Source organism: Telopea speciosissima, chromosome 9, assembly GCF_018873765.1.
Source record: "Telopea speciosissima isolate NSW1024214 ecotype Mountain lineage chromosome 9, Tspe_v1, whole genome shotgun sequence".
Lineage (NCBI taxonomy): Eukaryota > Viridiplantae > Streptophyta > Magnoliopsida > Proteales > Proteaceae > Telopea > Telopea speciosissima.
The window spans coordinates 60,124,301-60,142,220 of NC_057924.1; the positions used below are offsets into that span (position 1 = coordinate 60,124,301).

The window sequence follows — 17,920 nt, forward strand, 5'->3', positions numbered from 1 at the left end:
TACAAATCATCCGGAATTGAGATTAGTCTCAATTGATTCTAATTCAAATCAGCCATTTTGACCGATTTGATTTCGATTTCTCGAGTCATGGCATGGGCTTCTGATGCTGAAGCTGAATTCCAGCAGCGATAGAGTTAATTACTGAATTCCTGAAACAATAATAGAGCTAGCTGAACCACCCGTGGAGGAGGGTTCACCCACCCACCATCTTAGGGTCTTAATTACTCTCTCAATCTATATTACTGGGCTGAAAATATCTCCTACTATTCCCATTCCCACCCTTAAACGCTATAACGTCCATCGGCGAAGTAGGAATTCCTTCTGGGTGAATGAAAACTCGGTCCAATTTTATGTTTCGGATATCGTCCGAAAGCTTAGAAGACATAAAAGTAAAATTAAATTTTACAAAAAAAAATTTTAATGCCAATTAAGTAGGCCTATAAACGGATCGGATTCAGCTCGGATGTAATCGGATGCGGATCAAATTCGGATTTTTTACCATATGTTTACACCTCTGCCTTATGTAACCCGAACTTTCCTCCCCCTAGTGGATACAATTCACTCTCAATCCATAGTTTTAGATCATGATTCTCTTCTCCTCATATTCTAGAACCTGTTGAATCTTCAAAAACCCTCAAGATCGTTATTTACTTAATTTTTTATAATTAAGTATTCGGATTCGGATTTTTATCGGAGTATTCAAAATTTTTTCCCGGATATCTCTAATCGAATACGGATGCTCCTAAATGGATACGGATGCGAATCGAATTCAAATTTTCGATTATCCATTTACAGCCCTACAATTAAGCTGCCATGTGGTAGATATGCCACAATGGACTGCAATAGAGACTGAAAAGTGGAAACATCAGCTATTTTAATCATGGTTTTGAAAAATAGTATCGGATTAAAGCATATCGATCGTGCCTGATATCAATACCTGCCCGATCTTGCATAGGTGAAATGGTTTTAACTTGGGCAAATCTGTTCAATTTGATCAAGATTGAGGGCAAAACCGATCGATTCATGATACGGCCCATCTATATCGACATATACGATACCGATCCAAATACCGTTTTCTAAAACCACGATTTGGAAAGAGCACTGTTTGGACCACCGGATCGGACAATTGAACCAGACAACAATAAACCATCGATCCAGAACGGTCCAACTTCTGGCCCGATTTAGAAACATCATGGAGAACCATTCAGTGAGAGCTCTAGTCAAACCCATTTTCATTCTCCTCTAAAATCCCTCTAAGGTTGTTACAGATGATTGCCATGCATCTAATTTGAAAGGATTTTTACATAGACGAGGAAAGGTAATGGTCTCAGAAAGATTAAAGAATTATTTGGAATCTTAAGAAGTTGGAGGTCGGCCATTGAAGCGTTAGAAAGCCAAAGCAATTTGAGCTTCGAAGTTGCTGCGTAACACAAGGTTATCTTCGTTCATATTTTTCACTTTTGCACTCCTGAGGTATTGAATTTGTTTCGAGTTTTCGCTTCATTAATTGCTTGCTTGAGTGATGGAAGTATGGAACCATGTATGTTCATTTGTTTGTGACGAGAATTTGAAAACCGTTTTTAGAGTTGGTTTTGAATCTGTAGAGGATCTGTGTGACCGATCCGAGGTAGTTTCGATGAGGTTTTGAGAGAGATGGGTTGAGTTCCTTATTGCCTGTCAAGTGTCACCTGTTCGGAGAAAGGACACTGAGAAATTAGGTAACCATTGGGCTTAACTCTTTGGTAACCATATGATCGTTGGCTGCCCATTGTTCCCACCATTGCCTGCGTGAGGATACACGGATGCAACAAATCAGATTTCTTTCTTCAAGTGCTTGATGGAAGCAACAAATCCGCTTCTTTTGTTGTTTCTGAATTTGCAATACTCAATCAAACATGGGTTATTTCCAGTATCGTCTATGCTGCAAGTGAAGAAGCTTTTGCTGTCTTATTCGGCAGGACCTTGTTATTTGATGAAATTTGCATTAGAGGAAGCTTTTCGATGTAAGGGTTTCTTTATTCAAGGGTATGCTGGTAGAAGTAACATAATTTTGTAAAATGAGAAATTCAAGCACACAAGTGCATTTGGGTAACTTATAAGCTTTTGTCACTCAAACTCAAACATGGCAACCAGATTTGGAGCAGCTGAAAATTTGGGCAAGTCTCTTCTTAATCTCTGCTATTTCTGTTTCCAGTCTGCCATCTTTCACTCGATTTCTGCCTTGCAGACACTTGAAGAATCAGTCAGTGTTGCAGTTGAAATCGAAGCTTATGAACAAATTCCTGATCTCCTGTACACCCCCACCACTACTCTGCCACAGAAAAACTCTAATCTCTTCTCCTTCCTATCTTCCTTCCCTTATAACATCAGGACTAAAGTCATTGATAGAATGTTAGAACAAATACCAAACAAAACACGAACAAAACGAAAACAGAGCAAGATGACACAGAGATTTAACGTGGTTCACACACCAGTATGGTGTCCAACTCAGATTCAGATATGTAAACACAGCAAACAAATCAGTAATGAAACCTGACCTCCCGATTATACTTGTTTAAAGGTTCAAATAAAGAAAATCAACAAGTCCAAGATTACTACCGAACCAAGATCAGGAATAGAAGAACAAACCTTGAGAGTTTCAGATGATTCTGACAAGCCAATCGAAAATTGAGACTTATAACCAGAATTTTTTCTTGCGTTTGTTGCCAGAAGATGAGGTAGGTTCTTCTCCTTCTCTTCGATTTCTTTTCTTCTTTTGAAACAACAAGTAGGAGGAGATGAGGAGAAGAAGAAAGAAGGGAAAAAAAAAACCCGAGAAGAAAGACAAGCAGAAGAAAAGGAAAACGAAAAACGAAAACAGAAAAACACAAAACTTATTGGAGGAAGGGAGGATGCACTCATCGGAAGAATGAAGTCGAGGAACTTTATTCTACGACAGAGGTTGAGCGGGATGGAGAGTTGCAGAGGTTGATTGCGCTTCTCTTCGCACTAGAGGTTTTCTAGGATTTGCAGAGGTCAAGCGAAGAAGAGCGACGATTGTGAGGTTTTAGGGTAAAAAACCAATATTGTTATGTTTAGATGACAAATTCCAGTTTTGCCCTTGTTAACTTAAGCCGGACTTGTGTTTCTCCGAAAATTGGTAGAAGTGTTTCTTCCAAGTGAGAAACACCCATTTGGTGTTTTGCAAATGTGTGCTAAAAGTGTGCCAAGTGCCCGGTTCGTTTCAAAAAAAAAAAAAAATCGAACCGGGCATACCATTCAGATTTTAGCGTGTTTCTGTTCCAAAAAAAACAAAAAAACACCAGAAACACTAAAAAAGAACGTTACCATACAGAGCCTAATAGCTAAATAGAATTCTGTTTTAAGTTTATTTACTTTATTGAGTGTATTAGAGTAATTAGGAGTCCTTTTACAAGTCATATTAGGAATTTTAGAAGGTTTGTATATATGTAATACATCCCCCATCAATTAGAGATGATTTGAGTAAAGACTATGAGTTTTTTCTAAGAGTTTTGGTACTGTTGAGCAGTGCGTACGGGTAGGGCTGTAAATGGATAACCGAAAATCCGAATTCGATCCGCATCCGTATCCGTTTAGGGGCATCCGTATTCGATTAGAGATATCCGGGAAAAAATCCGAATACTCCGATAAAAATCCGAATCCGAATACTTAATTATAAAAAATTAAGTAAATAACGATCTTGAGGGTTTTTGAAGATTCAACAGGCTCTAGAATATGAGGAAAAGAGAATCATGATCTAAAACTATGGATTGAGAGTGAATTGTATCCACTAGGGGGAGGAAGGTTCGGGTTACACAAGGCAGAGGTGTAAACGGATGGTTGAAAATCCTAATTCGATCCCCATCTGAATCCGTTTAGAGGTATCCGTATTCGACCAGGAAATATCTGAATCCGATTACATCTGATCCGTATCCGAGCCGAATCCGATCCGTTTACAGGCCTACGTACGGGATTGATATCCCAAACCTGATTTCTTCTCTCTTTTTCCTTCCAGGAAGATCGATCTCATCTCTCTTCACCCCCTTCCATCAATCTGATTTCATCCCTTAACAACGCAGTTGCTTCCTTTATCTCAGATTTGATTATTGGGTTTGCTTGTAGGGGTGTCAAAAAAGCCTGATCAGCCCGAAACCCACCCTGAGCCTGGACAAGGCCTGGGCCCGGTTTTTCAGCCCTCAGGGCAGGCTTGGGTTTAGAAATTTCTTGGCCCTGGCAGGGCCGGGTCGGGCCTGGGTTGAGGCCTCGGGCTGAGCCCAGCCTGGCCCAGCCCGACCCTGTATTACAACATTAATATATTAAATGATTTATATCTATTCAGCCAAACGCTAAAAAGAAACAAAAAGTCATCGAATATTTTTTTTGGGAAAAAGTTCTCTGTCCAGGAGTGTGGCCTACGCCAGCACTCCCATGAGTCTATCTCTCTCCTCCTCATGTGAAAAGACACCTTTGCCCCCTTGTTTTAAGGAGGAGAGAGATAGACACATAGGAGTGCTGGCGTAGGCCACACTCCCGTACAGAAAACTGCTTCCCCTTTTTTTTTTTGTAATGAGTCATCTAATATTCAACATTCCAATTCAAACACTAAATCTGAAAAATCCCTAATCGCTGAAGGAGTAAAGGCTGAGCCGCATTGACGCTGCCGGAGAGAAACGCTGCACATATTCGACCTTCAAGGCTCAAGCCTTCAGCAGTTCAGCTTCAAGGTAATCTCTCTCTCTCTCTCTCTCTCTCTCTCTCTCGATCTCACGAAGTCATCAAGCGGTTGAGGCTGATCCCAGACCGCCTTGAGTGAGCCCTTCGACTGAAGTTTGAGCTGTTGATCCCAGGCTCTGATGTGGTACTATCAGAAATCGCCCAAGAAGCAGCATGATGCACTCTTTTTTTTTCCTTCTTTTATTTCAAGCAAAACAACTGTTAGTTTCTAGAATGGATAATGTTTGGACTAGGTTAACATTTTTCCTTTTAATGTTTTCTTTTTTTTTCTACCGCTGATCAGTCTGTAATTACTGTCCTTGCCTTGTCATTGTCAGTTAATGTTTGGTGGTTTCTTATCTTCATGTGGAGTTGCAAAGTTAAGATCAGTATGTAGAGGGTGATTCTGGTAGCCTAATGTTTACTGAATTAGAGTCAATCATTTATTCAGTTGCCTCAACTCCCCAAAAACTTGATTAAGAAAAAATTTTGGATGTGGGATATCTCAGAGGGACTTAATTCAATGTTGGCCATAACTTTTTTACCAATTAATGCATTTTGATTTAACCTGCTAACAGGTTTCAGATGCTAACCACAGGTTAGTATCGCAGCGATAGGAAGAACATGGAAATCAGGGTAGGCAGGGCAGAATATAAGGAAGCCAAATAACTTAATATCCAGCACTTGGATGCGGCTGGAATTCAAGGCGAAGAAGGTTAGATTTTCATTACATTGGGTTGCTGTTGTTTCACCACAAGGGCTGCTGCTCCCTTGAAGACACAATTACTTGACTGCTAAAATCTTTGGGACTGTAGTCCCCACCTTTTTATTCATAATAACTGATGGCTGCATCAGAAGTAGGAAACTCTTCTAAGTAGTTAGAGTTCCTTTACAACTTAAGCAACTCTTCAAAATAGAAAGTCTATAAAAAGGATACTTTCAAGTAGCTAACTAAATAACTACTGATTTAGACTAGAATCAACTACCAACACAAATTAAAAATTTGCTAAAAAATAAACAAAACAGAATATTTCAGCAGCCATAAGATCTCTTCCAACAACATTATTCACCAAAGTAGGGCCCACACATGCTGAGAAATAAGGCTGGTCGACATCCAGTCCTGTTGTCCAGACAAAACCAGAATATGGGGCTGATTGGCCTGGTTCTGCCCCTTCTTCCTACGCTGGTACCATTTGAGCTCTTAATTAGATGTTCTTGTATGTTACATGGGCTGGTTCAAACAGTGCCTTCAATGCAGCCTGCTGCATATGGGCCACCTCTCATCCATCATTGGACAACCCCATTGATATGTTCCTGGCTTCCAGCTTAGCCAACTGTGGGTCTCTGATGGAACTTGTATCTCCTATTTTTCTAAGATTCTTAGGGTTTGTAGTAATTTCTTTTTGATACGTGACTATCTTTGCTAATAGAGAATCTGAAAAACTTGATGGATGAACACAACTGAGTCTAAGAAAAAAGTAGATGCATAAAATTACATGCCATTGTATGGCCCGATTTATATACTAAATCTCTCTACATGTCCCAGCGTTTGCTAAAATTACGGGATATCCCCCCGAGAGAGAGAGAGAAGAAGAAGAAGAATCATTCAGCTTTTATGACATTGATTGAAAGTTGAAAAAAATTACAATGTTCAGTAAAATTCTTTAACGAGATTATCTCTACCTGCACAGCCTGCTTAGAAGATTCTTGATAAAGCCAAATCAAGTCTGAGCTCACTTCGCAAGGCACACCACCTGGTCCCAGCAAAATTCAGAAGGTATGATACCTTTTTATAGATAGCCTGAAAACTGGTATGAAATGAAAATTTCTTGCAATAATATGTGCTCCTTCTTGCCCATACATTACAGATTTTTAAAATGCAACGCTTATCAACAAGAAGATTGGGGTCTATGGCATCTTCAGTGGCTACTCTGTTAAACTGTGGCACTTCTTCAATGCATAATTTCCCTTTTAGCAGCTTCACTCAGCAAACAAATCTGCAGCAATTGCAGAAATTGGTGATTCCAGGTGATTTCCTGAAGTGGGGATCACTTGGTTTCTGTAGAAATTCAAGATTTGCTACTGGGTTTACGCCTCTTCAAGCCAAACCGCTGGACTCAATCATGGACATTGAGAGGGCCAAGAACCGGTCACCTGAGGATCTCATTTCAATATGGGATGATGTAAGCCTTTAACACCTTATTTTATTGCTAGGGCTCATTAACTCTTGAAAACCAGTCCTATATTTGATCTCCTGAAATCCTTCTTGTTAAAGTTTTAGTCTTATGGTAATGTTTAGTATATGTGGTGACATTTACCTGTGCTTAACTATGCATGGTGTTGTTTAGATTTTTGTGGCGAAGTTTAAGGGGTACGGTTAAGTTGTACTGTAGAGTTCTACAAGGGGATACTACCCTACTCACGGTATCTACACAAACTGTGAGATAGGGACTTTTCTCTCTCTCTCTCTCTCTCTCTCCTTCCATTCCTTCTTCATGTATGCGTACTGATCTAACCTAGTTTGGTATTCTCAAACTCGTATTCTACGATTTCCAACTTTCCATTTTATTCCTTAGTTATCAATTAAATTTGTGATGGATACTAGACATTTTGTTGATAAAAAGAAATTAAATAATTGAAATTGTGAAGTAGTAAATAAATAATCAATCAAATGTTGCCAACCTCTTTTCGTTTGTGAACAAGGGGATAGTGTTTTCACATATTGTTGGACTGAGCAGTTGGACCATTATGACCATTAGCTGCGGGGCCCAAACAGTCAAATTATAGCGTTGAGCTCATGAATTTATGACTGCCTGACAGACTGTCCCATTCTAACAGTTGGATTGTATGGACTTTTAACCATTTGGTCAAATCATGACAGGAAGGGCTGTTAATAGCGTGTGAGATTTAAAAACATTGAAGTAGTGCATGATTGATAATTTAAACCAATTACCCACCCATCCAGTCAAATTCATTAGCACTGATAATGTGGAAGCATGTCCCACTCCAAGCTGTGTGTCCTTTTTTAATATACAAGTGATTGTGTATGTGTGGGTGATTCAAATGGGCGTGATGCAAGTGATCAGTACTTTTCTCATTTGCTATTTTTAGTATTGTTATTTTTTTTTAATATAAATTTTAATGTAGTATTTTTGGTGAATCTCAGGTTTATTATGGTAAGGCTGATTTTATATTTATAAAATGGTGGTATATTTCCTTGTTAAAGTATTGCTTTGAAGTTTTTATTTCATTGAAAAGGTTATTGGTTGGAGCCTTGGATTATTCAAGAGTTTGAGTTGTAATAGGAGTTCAAATTAAACATACTGTTAGATATATGGGCCAGAATACTGTGGGGGGTATTCTGGACTTTTTTCCTTTTATTTCCCTTTGTTTATTTATTTGTTGTGTGTGTGGTTTAGTCCCACATTGCTTATGTACATATTTTTCTTCTTTTATTACTCTTATAAATAAAGAGGTGCTTGGGGTGAATTAATCATCCAAGCCTTACCCTAAGTTCAAGTCTATCTACATGGTAACAGAGCAGATTTCGAACTAGGGACTGTTCCCCCTCCTTCGATTTTTTGTTGTTTCTCCCTCTCTCTCTCTCTCTCTCGATCTTCTTCCCCTCTCTCTTTCTCTCTTCTCCCTTGTTCTCCATCCCCATATAGGGCAGCGCTGATGAGATGATCATGCGATCCAGCTGCTGCCCCCATTACCTCAGTTATGCTTTATAATTCTGCTCGATAGGACCAGCCAATTCCTGCCTGCGATATCTGGAACTTCAGTTTTTTTGGAGATTGGTTCTACTTCAGTTACAAGGAATCAACTCCTCCTTTTGAAGACCACACCTGCAGCAGGAGTTCCTTCTTATTGGCTCCAGTTCTTATCTCACAGCATTACAAGACCTCCTCAAATCGATTTTCACTAAACAGGGTTTTTTTCTAAACCCTGACAATTGTCGATCTAGGAGTTTGTGCCCTCTCTTGTTTCTGATTTTTTGAAGGCTGCTTCTCCACTTCTAAGTCACCACTCGACTGCAATTTGGGCTTCATCAGTTCAGTTTTTTGAAGACCTCCCTGAGATCGATCCTCCACCATCACAGGGTTTTTTCAAAAGCCTGACACCTATCGGTCTTAGGGCTGCTGCTGCTTCTTTGGATCTGATTTTTTGCAGGTGTTTTCCTCAATTATAGAGGCTCCCTCGACTTCAGTTTCAATCCATTCACTGCAGTTTTTTGGCCCCTTGTTTCCTTCATCGATTTCAGCAATTCAGGGTTTCTTCAAAACCCTGACAGAATCGATCAGGGATTTTCACTTGGTTGCTGGTTCTGTTTTTTGGGAACTTATTTCGTTTCAATATAAGGGGCTTCTCCTCCATATTTCAGCTTGTAACTTGGAGGAATTATTGGACTTCTCTGCTGCCAGTATGGGGGATTCTTCCAATTCTACAGCCACCTCGGATCATGATGGCCACAGCAAGACAGACTACCACAGTTTTTCACCCAACCCTATTAAACTGAATGGCTCAAATGGTCTCCTATGGTCCAGATCTGCCTCCTTTGCCATTGCTGGCCGTGGCCTCACCAGCCATATTAATGGCACTAGTGTTATGCCCACTGAACCAGGGCCTGCTCAGGAAAAGTGGCTTGCCAATAATGGTGTTCTCATGTCTTATCTGATAGGCTCTATGACTTCAGATTTACAGCATAACTTCCTTCTTTTGGACACTGCCTCCCAGATTTGAACTGCTTGCAAGGAAACGTATGGGCAGCTTGGCAATGATGCCCAAGTATATGAACTTCGAAAAAAGGTCCTTCACACCACTCAAGGAGACCTTTCAGTCTCAAAATATTATGCTACTCTCCGCAGTCTGTGGCAATAGTTGGACCATTTCTCTGACTTCCACCCTACTACAGTGGCTGATATTGCTTCTTATAAGAAGCACGTGGACAAGATCAGAGTCTATGATTTTTTGGCTGGATTGAATGTAGAGTATGATCAGATCCGTGTTCAGGTGTTGGGCCATAAGCCTTTTCCCACACTTGAACAATCTTATGCATTGGTGTCATCTGAGGAGAACCGTAGGGCTGCCATGTTGCACCCTCCTATTACTGACAGATCAGCTCTCAAGGCTGCTGCCCCTGCCACTCCTGCCCCTAGTGGCACTGCTTCTCTTGGAGATTCTACTACAGGGACTGTTGTTTGTGAGCACTGTCACAAACCCTATCACACCAAAGAGAAGTGCTGGAAACTTCATGGGAAACCAGCTGATTTTGAAGCTAAAAGGGCTGCCAAGACCAAGAATAAATCAAAGACCAAGGCCCATCGGATCGAGATCACATCGCAGCCCCCGCCATCGACATCGGTCTATCCCAGGATGATCTACATGTGCACTCCTACGTATGCTAAGGTCTTCCGCGCCGCTGCCTCTACTACATCTGCTACTGCCAATTCCTTTGCTCCTTTAGGTTCACACGTTGCCAGGTCAGGTATTCCATTTGGAGGTCATTGTGCTTCTATAGCTTCCCATCCTTGGATCATAGATTCTAGAGCTACAGATCATATGACCGGCTCCTCTAGTTTGTTTTACAGATATTCTCCCACTTCTGGGAAAGACAAGGTCAAGGTGGCTGATGGTTCTCTTTCATCCATATCTGGAAAGGGAATCATCAACTGCACTTCCTCTCTTCCCTTGTCTTCTGTTTTGCACATTCCTAACTTTACTACTAACCTTCTTTCCATTAGTAGTATTACTCGTGATCTTAACTGTAAAGTCACTTTCTTTCCTTCTCATTGTGTGTTTCAGGATCTGGACTCTGGGAAGACGATTGGATTGGGTAAAGAGCACGGTGGGCTATACCTGCTTGATGACGATCGCTTCTCTCCACCACCATTGCCTGCTCCACCACACCAGAACTCCATGGTCTCTTCTGAACTCTACCAGTGGCACTCTAGGTTAGGTCACCCCTCTTTAGGAATTTTAGCTCATTTATTTCCTAGTTTGGTCACCCTTCGTACTAAGGATGGCTTTTTTTGTGAGGCTTGTATTCTGGCCAAACAGACACGTACCAATTATCCCATTTCTAATAAAAGGAGTTTTTTTTGTTTTAATTTGGTGCATTCTGATGTTTAGGGCCCTAGTCGTAAACCATCTATTTCTGGCCATCGTTGGTTTGTCTCTTTCATTAATTGTCATTCTAGGCATACCTGGGTGTATCTTTTGCACACAAAAAATCAAGTTTTTTCATGTTTTCAGCATTTTCATAAAATGATCCAAACTTAGTTCCAGGCCACTCTCAAAGTCTTGAGAAGTGATAATGGAACAGAGTATACAGAATCACAATTTCAAAAATATTTGGCTGATCATGGCATTCTTCATCAAACTAGTTGTGTTGATACCCCTGCCCAGAATGGTGTGGCAGAAAGGAAAAATCGCCACTTGTTAGAGATGGCCAGGGCTTTGATGCTTGCGAGGAATGTCCCATCTCAATATTGGGGGGATGCGGTTCTCACTGCTGCCTATCTCATCAATAGGCTACCTTTTAGGGTTCTTAACTCTCGTAGCCCCTCTGATGTTTTAATGGGACATTCCTCATTTATTGTGCCTCCCAAGGTGTTTGGTTGTGTATGTTATGCTAGGGATACTAGATCTCCTGACAAACTTGAACCTAGGGGCCTTCGTTGTATTTTCTTGGGTTATTCTCCGACCCAGAAGGGTTATAAGTGTTACCATCCCCCTTCTTGACGTACCATGGTTAGTATGGATGTTATTTTCCATGAGTCCCTTTCTTATTATTCTTCGCCACCTCTTCAGGGGGAGAGTTCTAGTGAAGATGTGCCTTTTGAGATTCCTCAGGCTACTGTCCAGCCTTCTTTACCCCCCATGGCTGCTGTCCAGCCTACTTTACCTCCAACCCCGGCTGCTGTCCAGCCTTCTTTAATACCCACGGCTGCTGCCCAGCCTACTTTGGATGGCCAACATCCTCTGGCTGTTCCTCCCTCACCTAATGGGAATCCTTTACAGGGGGAGACCATAGAAAATAGTGTTGCTAATGTTCCTATCCAGGGGGAGCTAATCGCAGTCCAGAGAACTATTGATGAATTTCAGAAGAGAATTGACAACTCCAACATCATCACCTATACAAGGGGCAGATCCAACAGAGGGCAGCTGCAACCCACTTTAGCACAAATACCCATCTAATTGCCAACTCCAGACTCAAATCCTTCATCTCCTGGTAATCCCTCTTCTTCCGACCTACCTATTGCTCATCGCAAAGGTACTAGGACTTGCACTTTACATCCCATATCTTGCTTTGTGTCTTATAGCTCTCTTTCTCCTTCTTTTCGTGCTTTTGTATCTTTTCTTTCTTCTGTCTTTATTCCTAAAACTTGGCAGGAAGCATATACAGATGGAAAGTGGAAGGCAGCAATGTTGGAAGAGATGAGAGCACTACACAAAAATAATAAGTGGGATCTTGTGGCTCTTCCTCCAGGGAAAAAACCAGTGGGATGTAAATAGGTCTTTGTGGTTAAACAGAAGGCTGATGGTTCAGTGGATCGGTATAAGGCACGTCTGGGTGCAAAGTGGTTCACTCAGACTTATGGAGTTGGCTATCAGGAGACCTTTGCACCTGTGGCAAAACTCAACACTATCAAGGTGTTATTATCTTGTGCTGCAAATCTTGGGTGGGATCTTCAGCAGTTAGATGTAAAGAATGCTTTCCTCCATGGGGAGCTTGAGGAGGAGGTATATATGGACATTCCACCAGGCTTCTCTGATGACAAGATTAGGGGCAGGGTTTGTAAGTTGAAACGTGCGCTCTATGGGCTGAAGCAATTACCTAGGGCCTGGTTTGGCAGATTTCATAAGGCTATGATTTCAGCAGGATATAAACAGAGCAATGCTGATCACACCTTGTTCATCAGACGAGTTGGTGACAAGGTTACTCTTCTCATAGTCTATGTGGATGATATCGTGGTGACTGGTAATGATGGTGCTGCTATCAGGGATTTAAAGCTTTTCCTTGGCCGTGAGTTTGAAATCAAAGATCTAGGCCCTCTAAAATATTTTCTAGGGATAGAAGTTGCTCGCTCTTCAAAGGGCATCTTTCTTTCTCAAAGAAAATATGTCCTTCATCTATTGACTGAGACAGGGCTGTTAGGTTGTCATCCTTCAGATACTCCTATGGATGCTACTACAAAACTTAAAGAGAAAGAGGGTGAACCTGTTGACAAGGGTGGTTATTAGTGGTTGGTGGGTAAACTAATCTACCTTTCCCACACAAGACTTGACATTGCAGTTGCTGTGAGTATGGTGAGCCAGTTTATGCATGATCCATATTCCTCTCATATGGATGCAGTCCGTCGTATTTTAAGGTATTTGAAGTCTGCTCCAGGAAAGGAAATCCTCTGATCTCCCAATGGTCACCTCAAGATTGAAGCTTATACTGATGCCGATTGGGTTGGTTCTACTGACAGGAAGTTTATCTCTGGCTATTGTTCCTTTGTGGATGGGAACCTTGTCACATGGCGTAGCAAAAAGCAGAATGTTGTGGCAAGGTCCAGTGCTGAAGCTGAGTTTCGTGTGATGGCCCAAGGCATTTGTGAACTTCTATGGCTTAAAGGATCATTGCAGGATATTGGTGTTGCTGTCCATCTTCCCATGATGCTTTATTGTGACAATAAAGCTGCCATTAGCATTGCTCATAACCCTGTCCAGCATGATCGCACTAAGCATGTAGAGGTTGACCGACATTTCATCAAAGAAAAGCTTGAAGCCGGCCTCATTGGTGTTCCCTTTGTGAAGACTACTTATCAACTTGCTGATGTGTTCACTAAAGGATTGAGTAGCAAGCTGTTTCATCCTATCTTAGTCAAGTTGGGCATGCATGATATATATGCTCCAACTTGAGGGGGAGTGTTAGATATATGGGTCAGAATACCATGGGGGTATTCTGGACTTTTTCCCCTTTATTTCCCTTTGTTTATTTATTTGTTGTGTGTGTGGTTTAGTCCCACATTGCTTATGTACATAGTTTTCTTCTTTTATTACTCTTATAAATAAAGAGGTGCTTGGGGTGAATTAATCATCCAAGCCTTACCCTAAGTTCAAGTCTATCTACACATACTTATGGATAGGCCTATCAGCCAAAAAACATGGGAATTGCTTTATGGTATTGTAATTCTGAATTTGGGATTGGGTTCTCTACTCTGGTCTTCTGCCTGGTGTCAAAGACAACAGCCATTGGTTCATACTTTGGCTTCTTCTTCCTTGCACTTTTAACTTATTTCTATTGCAATTTGGCTGATTATGTTTGCTTTAAGTTTCGTGTTTCCGACAATGGGTGAGATCTACTGCTTGGCTAAATTGTATACTACTTGTAGGTTGATTATTAGAAGCTAACAATTATTTTATTTAAATCCCAAGCTCTCTTTCTTGTGATTCTTGGGTTTTGCAATCGCAGTCGACTGGTATATTTTGACGTTATATGATTTTGAATATTCTGATATAAGCAATGGTTTCCTGTGTCCCACCAAGAAAGGGATTCTTGCATGGACCAAATATCTGCCATGTGGTAGTTTGGATGGCCAAATTTTGTGGACAAGTAGACCCCAAGGTCCCTGTTCACATGTTAAATTTCAGCCAAATCGGAGAGGGCCACATGGCGAAATAAAGCTTTAAGAATCCAGGACTACCAAAAGGGTGCACAGTAGTGCATGGACTACCAGGAAAGTGCATGTCAATACACAGGACGGTTTTTTATTGAAGGCCGTTCTGAAATTGATGTGTGGTTAATCTAGATCATCTACTTTCTATTTAGTGGTCGGGATTGCCTCATCATTATTCCATGTGGGACAATAAGGTTGGCCACCAATGAAGGCATTCCTGGTTGGGCCATATAAAGGCTTCTGATAACAGTGGTTCCTTTTTCAATTGTCTACTATTATGAGCAATTTCACTGGATTCAGAAATCATTTGGTAGCTTGACAAAGGCCCCAAGTGGAGATGGTTTAAATAGGGTTTCTTGAAATTGATTGTAAATCACTGGTGGTTTGGTTTTTATGTCTCGACACAAACCATACTCCTTTAAAATATTTTGGACCTTTAGCTGCAAAAGGTACGATCTTATCCTGCATCAACTAGCAAAATCTCCAGATGAACTGATGGCTGGTCCAGCAAAATCTGGCCTCCGGTCCATTTTTGGTGCAGTTCAGGATTGGCAGTGTTGACTTTCTTGACCTCCTACGTCGCTAAGTTGCCCATTTTGTGTGTGATATGCTTAAAAAGCTACAATGTGAGTTAAATAGGTAGTATTACTGAGGTTATATCTTCCTCCCTTTGCATCTTTCTCCACTGAGTTTTTGACACCTGTAAGTGCTTGATTCAACGTTTCAACTAATTGAGAGATCATTCTATTGGCCCAGTTTCAATGAAACTTAAGTCTCATTTTTTTTAATGCCCCATCATTGGGGAAAAAAAATTATCTGATCAACTTTAAAGACATGCATGTTGGGCCAATTGCATTTCATTTTATTTATTTCTATTCTGCACCGATTAGTTTGCTTTATGTTAGTTTGGATTATTAGCAGTTGGAGAGAATTCATTTGAAAGACTTGAACTGATGTTAAGTGAGGTTTTACTTTTTTCTGCTCCAATAATTGTATCAGTACCACTTGGGGAGAGGTCATATTGGTACAGCCATGAAAGCAAAATTGTATCATTTGTTGGAGCAAAGAGCAATTCCTTGGTAAGCTACTTTTTCCCTTTGTGTTTTCTGTTTTAAGATTATTCTTTCATTGTTCTTATTGCTGTCAATGTCTGTTGAATTGTTGCAGCCGGCATTTTGTCATTCCTCTGTGGAAAGGAAGTGGTTTTACAACTATGTTTGTTCAAGGTTTAACCACTAACCACTAACTTTAATCAAACCGGATATAAATTTTGAAGTGAATACTTAGTTGTAGTGTCTGTCATAATTCGAAGGTAACTTTTTTTTCAGGGAAGTTTGTTTGTTTCTGGAAAAGATTTAGTAAATGATAACCTTGAATTTGATTTCTATGGATTGTTTTGGTGTGAAACTAAATTATTCAGATGTATCATAGATCTTTCCAATAACGCATAATATCTAATTAAAGTTGATTCTGAACTTTTTTTAATGGCTTACAAAATATTTATTACATAAAAATAAGATGATCATATGTGACCAGCCTTTCTCCCCTGCTTCATAAATTTTGTACAGATAATCTTCTTATCATCTTCTTAAAATATTATTGTTTATGTTGTGGTGTTGATATGCATTTTGTTGGTATGATCCTTGGTTGATAGCAGTAATGTGCCCTTGCAAAATCATCGTCTACCAAGTTGGCTTCTTTCAAATTTTCTTCATCATCGTCTGGAATTCAGACTGCACATTATTTCTAGAATTATGATACTGTTAAGGAATTTCAAATTATTAACTGTTCATCAAGTCTTCTGAGCCTTGTTGGGTGCTGAACATGTTGCTGAAGATTTTGATAATCTGATATGATATTTAAACGTATGCTCAAAATGGTGATGTCTTCGATCCATCATATTTTTTGTCAATATCTTAACCATATATTTACTTCTTATAAGTTATAACTACAACTAATAATCTCCACCCTGTCAACTGCCAAGGAGCATTTTCTCATGTCAACCAGTGACCTGTTGGTTCCTGGTTAGTCTCTTTTTCTTTTTTCCCCTCAAATGAATAAAGTATTAAGTATCCATACACTCCAAAAATATATATATCCAATTGCACTAGTGTGCATTATCTTTGTCTTTGAATGCTTACACCACTCAGTTTCCTATTAATTATCCAACTGCACTAGTATGCTTCATCTTTGTTATTGAATGCTTACACCACTCAGTTTTCTATTCTCATCCAAAGAGTTGTAAACCGCCTGAGTTACATTATTGTAAACTTATGAAAGAGTTATCCCCAGTAGAAAAATAAAATTCTCCTTTAGCACATCATCTTGGATTTGGCTTCTTGCTCAAATTTATAGAATTTTATAGGAAAAGGTTATGTCCATAAAAGAAAAGAAAAATAGTAAGAATCAAATTGAGCTTCCTTCAATGAATAAACATTCAAATTTACCTTCCAGAGTTTTTATGGGATGCAAATTTGTCTTGCAGTGCAGTTGCCCCACATACTTTTCACTGGCCTTGAGGATTACAAGGCAAGAGGAACTCAAGCAGCTCCCTACTTCACAGTGACTCATTACACTGAATTTGCAGACAGCAAAGATTTGGTGCTTATGCATGGGGATGTGGTGTTCACCAGCAAGCTCAGTGATTCAGAAGCAAAGTGGCTTTTGGAGACCACACAATCTTTCTATCTAAATGATGTTAGGTACAAACTGGTTGAAAGGTTCAACAGAGAGACTCATGAATTTGAGTTTAACGATGTGCTACGAGCATTGGAGATGCCCCTCGTGTGACATCAAGTGAGCTTCATTGATCAATTCTTTGCACCAGTAAATCTTTGGGATGAAATTTTGTCCACACATAAGGTATTTGCACATGACTTATGTATTAACTAAACCTGAGATTGAAACTTTGGCAATTGTGAATTGACAGCATAATGATCATATGAGGTATCAAGTTTATACTGATCCTGGTAAACTAGTGGGTTTGTTCAGTAAAATACAGGCCGTACCCTTACCTTGAGGTCAGCCAAAGAGGTCCACCCAGCTAATGTTTAAGTTGTCAAGAAGACAATTAAGATGGCAAGGTGGTACCAGGGGAAGGGCTGATCCAACCCAACAGTGGTCCTCAGAACTGTTTCAACCAAGTTTTGACCTAAGATTAGGGAGTCAACTCCAACTGTAGGTGATGTAGAGAATGAAGAATTTAAGTGATTAGATCTACAGTGGGCATTGATTGGTGATGGACTCATGGAACAAGTGAAAAAGTAAAAGTCTGAGGATACAAAGCAAAAGGGTATTTAATATAATTTTTTTATGTAATTCTATTAATATGGTTCTTTTCTGAACCATGTGGCAATTCTTTGATGGAAAGCAAGATGAACCATCGGTGGCCCTATCATTTTCGAATTTCGATCATTTTCTTCTCGATTAAAAATAAAGGTTATGATGGTTATCTCGGTTAAGGATTTGTTTGCCGAGTGGCAAACTTGGATAGAGAACCTCATGCCCCTGCCCTGAAATTTGAACTTTTTGTTTTGGTA

The 17,920-nt window shown here is 40.1% G+C and overlaps 1 protein-coding gene and 1 long non-coding RNA gene across 2 annotated transcripts; one reads left to right on the forward strand and one right to left on the reverse strand.

Moving 5' to 3' along the window:
- Positions 1-1,106: 1,106 nt before the first annotated feature.
- Positions 1,107-6,477, reverse strand: LOC122641055. The gene is made up of 3 exons (XR_006329795.1): positions 6,403-6,477; positions 1,849-1,855; positions 1,107-1,439 (listed from the first exon to the last, which is right to left on the reverse strand). It is a non-coding gene; the product is annotated as an uncharacterized LOC122641055 (long non-coding RNA).
- A 6-nt stretch (positions 6,478-6,483) lies between these two features.
- LOC122641054 (ATP synthase mitochondrial F1 complex assembly factor 1) lies at positions 6,484-17,345 on the forward strand. Its single transcript, XM_043834374.1, has 5 exons — positions 6,484-6,490; positions 6,582-6,896; positions 15,381-15,460; positions 15,549-15,607; positions 16,867-17,345. The coding sequence occupies exons 2-5, from the start codon at positions 6,591-6,593 to the stop codon at positions 17,169-17,171; spliced, it is 750 nt and encodes a 249-aa protein (XP_043690309.1). The 5' UTR covers positions 6,484-6,490; positions 6,582-6,590; the 3' UTR covers positions 17,172-17,345.
- The last annotated feature ends 575 nt before the right edge of the window (positions 17,346-17,920 follow it).

Bases quoted from the DNA above. Each gene is read 5' to 3' on its own strand.
- LOC122641054 (XM_043834374.1), top strand. From the start codon at position 6,591: ATGCAACGCTTATCAACAAGAAGATTGGGGTCTATGGCATCTTCAGTG. The intron at 6,897-15,380 runs GTAAGCCTTTAA...TAATTGTATCAG, and splicing joins TCATTTCAATATGGGATGAT to TACCACTTGGGGAGAGGTCA. The intron at 15,608-16,866 runs GTTTAACCACTA...TTTGTCTTGCAG, and splicing joins TACAACTATGTTTGTTCAAG to TGCAGTTGCCCCACATACTT.